Here is an 8,055-nt window from a genome sequence, read left to right as displayed (position 1 = left end):
CGAGCCGATACGCAAAGATAACCGTTTTAGGCTATTGGAGGATTTCGGAGTGGAATATTTACTCGAAAAAGACGAGGTGGCCATGACGGGAAAGGAGCCGCTAGTAAATTTATTGAAGAAGTTTTTGGTAGTTGATCCTGGTGAAAGGCCTTCACTGGCAGAGCTCGAATTTAAGACGACACATTCGTGCGTTCAGGTTTGTGAGACCCGACCTGTGAGTCCAGTTGATGAATCTTGAATTAATCCGCAGAGCCAAATGCTTACAGCCTTGAAGTCACACAGCAGCTAGATGGTTAGCCCTAGCATCCAGAAACGACAGCATTCACAAACTATTTATTGGGCTATCTTGGCACCGTTTTTTCGATAATGTACATATCCGTAGTTCGTTACACACTCAGACTTTCATGTAAATTTAAAGGTGTGATCAATCCGTGGTCTGTCTGTTGTACCCTGTTAAAATGCCCATTTTTACTATGTATGCGTTTAACGCCCGATGCAGATTTTACACAACTGTTTCCGATTCTTTCAGTGCACATTGCTCGTTGAATGAAGCACTGATTGTTGGCCAGATGTCATCACACATTTCTTGATACTTTTTATGCGCGCTTAGTAAAGCTTGCTGTAATTTGCTTATCCAATGCTCGAGAGAAGACACAAGACTCGTTTTCGTAGAACTGAGAGCTTGAATTCTAGCGCTGCCCAGCAAATGCAAAAGCTGTCCAGCTTGGTAAAACACTGTGCGCTCGGAGAACTTCATTTTTTGCAAAGTGTCAGACAGGGTGTCTGTGTATGCATCAATAAAGTCGGCTGCTGGGCCATTTTGCAACCAGTGTGTGCGCTCAAGTGCAAATGCAGCGCTTTCGGCTGCCATTAATGAAACGAATGAAAATAAATTACGCCAGCGGTTCAGCATCTCCTTCAAAGGTGCTGGCTGGACTTCATCTGTATTTTTATTCCGTCGCCGCTTTTTTCCACGCTTTGATACATCTCCCACCTCAACTTCATTGCGAAAGTGTAGCATTAGCTGAGCCAGCCAACATAATAGCGGATTGAGTGGCATGGGTGGGGTGAAGAATTCAGAAGGCTGCAAGTCACGTAAATCGTCGTTCTTTTTCAAGCGCTTGGTTGACTTCTCTACCAGCAGAGAAGTTTCATCTTTCACGTGAGCACATTCAGCCATCACCAAGCCTCTTGCATAAATTTCTATCAGACGGATAATCAAAAATGGGCTTGCCATATATGCTTCTTTGACCTCGTCAACCTCATATTCGAGAACGGGCTCTACGCATTTATTTAAGGCCTCAACGACAGGTTGGAGAAGAGTGTTGAGATTTTTGACAGTCGGAAGCTGAAATATATACTCAATTGTACCAAGTACCACAACAGGATTTAATTTTAACGCAGTCGATTTTTTTGATTTAAATCCATCCGTGTCAATGCGTAATTTGTTTTTTCGCCATAAATGAAGAAATTTTGCCAATTTTGATGTCAAGAGCGGAAGCCGGTCCCACTGCACCATGCAATTAACCATTGACTCTAGAAGTTTTCGGTTGGAGGTCGCATTTAATTCCATAAAATTTCCCACCAATCGCTCCAGCAAATTTTCTTCAGCCAGGTCGCCGAGGTAGCCAATGATTCTCCAAATAGAGCTGAGGGCTTCTTGATCGTAAGGACGGTCTTTGCTGTAAGCTAGTAGAAGTGCTTCTAAAGAGTTGACGTTCAGCTGCTCACGCAGGAAGGTTTTGCATTCAGCATAACGATTGTCTCCGAACACCTTGACGTTCACGCTATGAAGAACATTTGCGATAATTTCTAGCACGACAACCTGGCCAACCACGCTAAAACCTCCCTCTTCATCGTCCTCTTCATCCTCAACGTCATCATCTTCCGATTCCTGGGTCTGCTTCAGGCGCTTTGACACAAAGTTGAGAGAGCAGCGGAGTAAAAGGGCAGCCAATTTGCACACAGAGCCAACCGATACATGCTCTACTACATTTGCATAAAAAACCATTGCAGCCTCTGGATTTTTTTTTACCAAAGCGAGACACCGAGCCACTTGCGAAGATCCTCCAACGCTTTGAGGAAAGTACGAGTTCAAGAATAGGGAAACCAGCTGCTTGCATGCTAATGGGCTGTCACGGTCCTCTACCATACGATAAAGCAAGTCGTTAACTGGAACGATGTCGTAAAAGTGTAAGTTTCGGATACTCTTGACCCGAATCAATAGAGCTCCAAACTCAGCACGTACTTTCTCATTCCGGTCATTGATCAAAGGTGCGAGCTGTATATACATTGCGTCAGATGGTATCAGCCAATGCTATGAAAAGTCCAACTTATGCAGTCTAACCTTCGGAAGGAGTGGTTTTAGGATTGCATGTGAGTTGTGATTGTCGAGGATGAACTGAACGCCTTCAAATACCGCAGCACGGACAGTACTGGAGGACACGTCATTTACCAAATCCACAACGAGCTTCGAAATGAAGCAACGAATAGTCTCAGCTGGAATCAGCTCCCAGTATGTAGACAGCACCTTTGATACACCTTCAATAGCTGCTACCCTAAGTGCTGGATGTGAGTCACCTAAGATTTCTTCAAATGTGTCAAATTGTTTCTGTAAAGTCAGGTCCATCAATTCATTATTGAACGATGGATCACGGAGCGGAAAGTTATCAAATAACAGTATTGTTGCTTGACGACGGACCGAATCGTTAGGAGCTTTTACTCCACGCCATAAAATGGGGCTGCAAATGCGATAGAGCATCTCATCTACACCAATATGTCGTTTGTTCTCGAAGAATATCTGCAATACTGTGCGTACTGCATTAAAGAGAGAGAGGCTACTCGCATGGACTGCGTCACAGACGTATCGTTGAATGCACTCCTCTTCGATTTTCTTCTTGCAACTTTCCTTGCTACTAACCCAGGCCTACAAGCATCAAGTGACAATAAGAAACAATCCTCACATCATCTGATTTAGTAATAAAATAACCGTGATTTACCTTGAAGTAGATGCTACCATATTTGACGAGAATTGAGTTTCGCTGGTTTGGTATCTGATTTCTGATGGTCTCGTTGATATCCTCGATAAATGGCACGTGTAAAGTGAACAAAAAACTTAAAAATGATACCGCGTCCGGTGATCTGAAAAAAGTTGGTTGGATGAAGCACCGCAACAAGATATCTCTCAAGAACCCGCTACTATCGTCATCAAAATCAAGCAGAGAAAGTGCACTTTTTACAGCAAACAACCGACGTATCGGGTGCTTCCTCGAGTTAAAAAAACCTGTTGATGGGGATTCATAACTGCGCACAATTAAGTAAGGCAGAAGCTGCGTTACCAACGAATATGCGCGTCCACACAAGTTGTATCTCCAGCAAGACTCACAGAGCAATGCTATGGCTTCTTGCGTGGCAAGTACTTGATTTTTGTCTCCTTTCAGAGTCAAAAGCTGATCGTGAAGCTCTTGGGCTACAGCAAATAGCTCCTCCTTGTCGATTGAAGCATCCTTGGCCTCAACCAGAAGCGTTGTGAACTCGGCAATACACTCACGAGCTTTGAGGCGATTACCTTCCTCCTCTTCGTTATCGCTTGGAGCAACAAGTTGTACAGCTGCCGGATAAAAGGCTCTCAGCTGCGCGCGGGTTAGCGAGCCCACCTCGTCGTGAATTTCTATCGTATCCTCTATCTCGGCGTTTTCAGAGTCCTTTACCTTGCGCTTGCTTCCTTTAGGCTTTCGATGTTGCAGCTTTCGCTTATCCATTATTTTTGACAGTGTTGATGCGTCACCGCGTTTGAGTGCCGCGATCGCTTCCGCCAGCGAAGGTTTCATGGCTGCGAAATTTTTAAATGAGTGCGCGCGGAATTAAATTCTTGGAATAAACCGCGATGATCAAGTTGTGTCGGAAACACCACATATCCATAGATATCCTAATTCCCCCTACTCACGATCGTTTGGACACGGGCGTCGAAGTAGTCACACATGGAAACGGCAGACCTGGTAGTAGACGGCACGCGCACAACGGGAAAGGATGTGCGCGAATTAAACGTAACGGCAGCAGTGGCTATTGCCAACATCGTCAAGAGCTCATTGGGCCCTGTAGGACTCGATAAAATGCTCGTTGATGATATTGGCGACGTAACTATCACTAACGACGGCGCAACTATTCTCAAGCAGCTTGAGGTTGAGCAGCCTGCGGGAAAGGTGCTTGTAGAGCTTGCCGGTCTTCAGGATCAGGAAGTTGGCGATGGTACTACGTCCGTTGTTATAATAGCGGCTGAGCTCCTCAAGGTATTCATAGGCTCAGGATATTCTATCAGTCTTTTTTATTAATTAATAGCTCTAATATGGTGGTATTCACTGGGAATTACTGCTAACTGCAGCGCGCCAACGAGCTGGTCAAGACCAAGATACATCCTACGTCCATTATTGCTGGATACCGTATCGCTATGCGTGAGGCTGTCAAGTACATTAAGGAAAATTTGTGCGTGCCCGTAGATTCGCTGGGTCGTGAAAGCTTAGTAAACGCTGCGAAGACCAGCATGTCGTCGAAGATTATTGGCCCTGAAAGTGATTTCTTTGCCAATTTGGTCGTGGACGCTGTGTCGTCCGTCAAAGTAGAACAGGAAGGTGCCAAGGGTAAGATTAGGTTTAAGTATCCCGTCAGCTCGATTAACGTGCTCAAGGCCCATGGTAAAAGCGCGCTCGAGACGCATCTAGTGGATGGATTTGCCCTAAATTGCACGAAGGCTTCACAGCAGATGCCCACATACATAAAAAATGCAAAGATTGCATTGTTAGACTTTGATCTGCAGCGTCACCGTATGCAAATGGGTGTGCAGGTGGTTGTTAACGACCCAAATGAGCTAGAGCTGATTCGTCAGCGTGAGGTTGACATCACCAAAGAAAAGATCCAGAAGATGATCGACGCGGGTGCCAACGTGATTTTAACGACCAAAGGGATTGATGACTTGTGTCTGAAATACTTTGTGGAGTCCGGATGCATGGGTGTTCGACGCTGTAAGAAAGAAGATTTGCTGCGTATTGCAAAGGCCACAGGCGGTCAAGTTGTGCTTACGCTTGCCGACATGGAGGGCGAAGAGACTTTTGACCCTTTGGCTTTGGGCGAGGCGCACGAAGTGTGCGAGGAGCGTGTAGGCGATGGCGAGCTTATATACATTAAGGGCTGCAAGACGCGCCAAGCCACTACTGTAGTACTTCGTGGAGCTAATGAGAACATGCTTGATGAGATGGATCGCTCCATGCACGATGCTTTTATGGTTGTGAAGCGAATGCTCGAAAGTAACCAGCTCGTTGCTGGTGGCGGGGCAGTAGAAGCGGCTTTGTCTATTTACCTGGAAAACTTTGCGACAACGTTGGGCTCCAGAGAGCAATTGGCCATCGCCGAGTTTGCTGACTCGCTGTTAGTAATCCCCAAAACACTGGCAGTCAACGCTGCCAAGGATGCCTCAGAGCTCGTTGCGCGCCTCCGTGCGCACCACAATACATCGCAAAGTGATGCTGCCAAGTGCGACTTGCGATTTTCGGGTCTGGACCTGCTAGAGGGCACTGTGCGAAACAATTTGGAAGCTGGTGTGGTCGAGCCTGCTATAAGCAAGATCAAAAGCCTACGCTTTGCCACGGAGGCTGCCATTACCATATTGCGAATCGACGATCTTATCAAGCTCAACCCTAAGGAAGAGCCCCAGCAGTAAGCTCCACATACATCGTTGACAGCAAAAATACGTGGCCTTAGCGTTTATAATAAGACGTTCTTAAAAGGTTCAAAGCTTTACTACTTCTCTTCAGCTTGTTCCATAGCCTCCATCTCTCGCCGACGCTTTAGCTCTAATGCAGCAAAGCGATCCTCGTCAGTAAGTGTTTCACCATCAAGGTGTTTAAGCAATGGTGCGAGCAAGATGACAGATTCACGATAATCTTTTGCTTGTGTCACGGGATTTCCGGTCAGATTAAGTGAAGTTAGCTTGGTGAGAAGCCTCAGTTGCTGGATGGATTCGAAAGATTCAATCTGCCACCCAAAACAAAAGATTGTCAGCTCATCAATCGTAAACATATACAAACAGATAAGCAATATTTTACGTAGTTCTGTTGAATTGAGAGCGTCTTTAGCTCTTGCAGAGTTTCAATGCCCATAATCGTCGTAATTTTATTTTCATCCTGTCTCAGTATCAAAATTTCGACAGAAGCCAATGCGCAGCGAAGCATAATCTCATCAAATTTCCAAATTATTGAAGAATGTGAAGGCAACGGTTACCAGGTGCAGCGTTTCCAGCCTTGGCGCTGTATCATTTGCAAGGCTTTCAACATCTATGATATCATTGCGAGCTGCTTCCAATGTTTTGATGGATGGTAAATTCTGTAGACCAACGAGGCTTGTCAACCCGTTACCTGGAAAATCAGGATAACATGTGAATTTTAATGTTCGACGAATCCTTAAAGCACAATCACCATTAATCTTGAGCACTGTCAAGGAGGCCGACGAAAGGCCTTGAAGAGATGTGATCTGGTTATCAGAGACGTCGAGCGACTGCACCATTTTCAGTGTGATTTCATTATCAAAATCGCTAAATGTGATCGCAGTTTACCTGCAAGTATGGCTGTGGAAAATCTGGCGTTGATTTGAGGACATTCTTTGACAGATCCACGCACACAAGGTACGAAAGATCTAAAAGAGGTGACGCATCAGATATTTGGTTCTTCGAAACGTTGACAAAGAGCAAATGCGAATAACTCTTGATCGGCTCCAGACTCGCGAGACCTTTCTCCTGAATGAAACACCAAACTGTAAGCGTAAAGTGACATAATTCAAGGCATAACTTGAACCTACAGCGACATCGAGAGCCGTAAATGCGTAGCCGGAGTCGTCCACGACACGATCAATTCGTGACAACCCCTCTGCGTATGTTCGGACGTATGTTTCTTCAGACATGCTTGATGCAAGCTTTTTTTACTCTTTTTTCTAGCAGATTTTAGATGTTGGTGTCTCACCAAGCGGTCGCTTCAAAACCGTCAGTAATCCGGAGACGTCAAGTTGCTTGAAGTGTAATAACCACTCGGCTGACAAAAATGTCATCGCCATTAGAATTGCAAATTCAGCCTCCGCTTCTTTCGGCTGAGGCTTTCTTAGCTGATGACGACTCAGACTGTACGCTAAGCTCACTGACATTTTCATGAATGCCCTTTTGACTTCTTTTCACCATGGTTCATAGATTTGCCATGGCAGATCGCCTTTCGCGTAAAATTTCCAAGTGAGAAGCTTGGGTTACGCTTTCACCCAGCCCAGACTTCGGACACTGGCAATGGCATTTACACAATACGTTTGCTGGAACTTACAAAGGTGATGGAGTTATGTAAAAAGCGAATTTGAAAGTGCTTATCTTTACAATTGGACGGATACAGGGCCCTGATGGTAGCGGACCAGCTCAACGGTACAATAAGCACTTGCAACTTGGTCAAGAGCACTTGACGCTGCGACCCGGACTATACCTAACCCACATAAATGATTTTCATCTGGTTGACGTGCCTTGCGAAGAGATCATTCTAAGGTTTGTCTTAACGTGTAAACCAAATAACTTATAAGCATCTTGTAACATCATTGCAGTTTGCAGGCCACCCCACGACCTATAACTCTTCGCTTTGTGGATGTTGAAGCCGGAATTGTTACTCGGCACGAATTACGAGACTCATTGCAATTAGACGGTGACGAACTATCTGCTGCCATTGCAAAACTACCAGGATCACAGCAATCCTCACCACGACGACAACTGTCTGCTACTAAGCTTGCAATAAATTCCACATACAAGATCATCTTACTGGGCTCTGCAGGTGTAGGCAAAAGTAGTCTTTTAAGTGTGTCAACAAATGGCGACGACGCTTACACGGTACTGCGCCGACTTTTAACAGATGTATCCAGACTATAGGCGTTTACAATACTATGTGTCTGTAGAATCGACGGTCTCCAACGCTGGAGGCGGAGTTTGGCTCCATCGAGTTTCCCGATCCGAACGACGAAAGCGGCACAAAATATATTGTGGCT

General features: G+C 45.4%; 4 protein-coding genes across 4 annotated transcripts in view; 2 read left to right on the top strand and 2 right to left on the bottom strand.

Moving 5' to 3' along the window:
* Positions 1-502: 502 nt before the first annotated feature.
* On the bottom strand, positions 503-3,830 carry PHALS_02712 (condensin-2 complex subunit; the record flags this gene model as incomplete). Its single annotated transcript, XM_024717144.1, has 4 exons — positions 503-1,825; positions 2,009-2,281; positions 2,348-2,926; positions 3,000-3,830. The coding sequence occupies 4 exons, from the start codon at positions 3,828-3,830 to the stop codon at positions 503-505; spliced, it is 3,006 nt and encodes a 1,001-aa protein (XP_024582672.1).
* A 150-nt stretch (positions 3,831-3,980) lies between these two features.
* Positions 3,981-5,713, top strand: PHALS_02711 (t-complex protein alpha subunit; the record flags this gene model as incomplete). Its single annotated transcript, XM_024717143.1, has 2 exons — positions 3,981-4,289; positions 4,382-5,713. 2 exons carry the CDS (start codon positions 3,981-3,983, stop codon positions 5,711-5,713), a joined length of 1,641 nt encoding a protein of 546 aa, XP_024582671.1.
* An 80-nt stretch (positions 5,714-5,793) lies between these two features.
* Positions 5,794-6,948, bottom strand: PHALS_02710 (Protein phosphatase 1, regulatory subunit, and related proteins; the record flags this gene model as incomplete). The annotated part of the gene is made up of 6 exons (XM_024717142.1): positions 5,794-6,027; positions 6,099-6,176; positions 6,274-6,407; positions 6,468-6,546; positions 6,605-6,784; positions 6,847-6,948. 6 exons carry the CDS (start codon positions 6,946-6,948, stop codon positions 5,794-5,796), a joined length of 807 nt encoding a protein of 268 aa, XP_024582670.1.
* A 137-nt stretch (positions 6,949-7,085) lies between these two features.
* The window catches only part of PHALS_02709 (uncharacterized protein), a gene marked incomplete at both ends in the record, with an annotated part of 1,090 nt that continues 120 nt past the window's right edge, over positions 7,086-8,055 (top strand). The window contains 7 exons of the mRNA XM_024717141.1: positions 7,086-7,164; positions 7,229-7,356; positions 7,419-7,564; positions 7,621-7,678; positions 7,755-7,785; positions 7,845-7,900; positions 7,966-8,055. The exon at positions 7,966-8,055 is cut by the window's right edge and continues 120 nt beyond it. Of these exons, the coding sequence (XP_024582669.1) occupies positions 7,086-7,164; positions 7,229-7,356; positions 7,419-7,564; positions 7,621-7,678; positions 7,755-7,785; positions 7,845-7,900; positions 7,966-8,055 (588 nt within the window). The remainder of the gene's footprint in view (positions 7,165-7,228; positions 7,357-7,418; positions 7,565-7,620; positions 7,679-7,754; positions 7,786-7,844; positions 7,901-7,965) is intronic.

Source organism: Plasmopara halstedii (genome assembly GCF_900000015.1).
Source record: "Plasmopara halstedii genome assembly, contig: Scaffold_2061, whole genome shotgun sequence".
Classification (NCBI taxonomy): Eukaryota; Oomycota; class Peronosporomycetes; order Peronosporales; family Peronosporaceae; genus Plasmopara; species Plasmopara halstedii.
The sequence above is the reverse complement of the archived record's forward strand: the minus strand, read 5'-3'. Positions and strand labels throughout refer to the sequence as shown.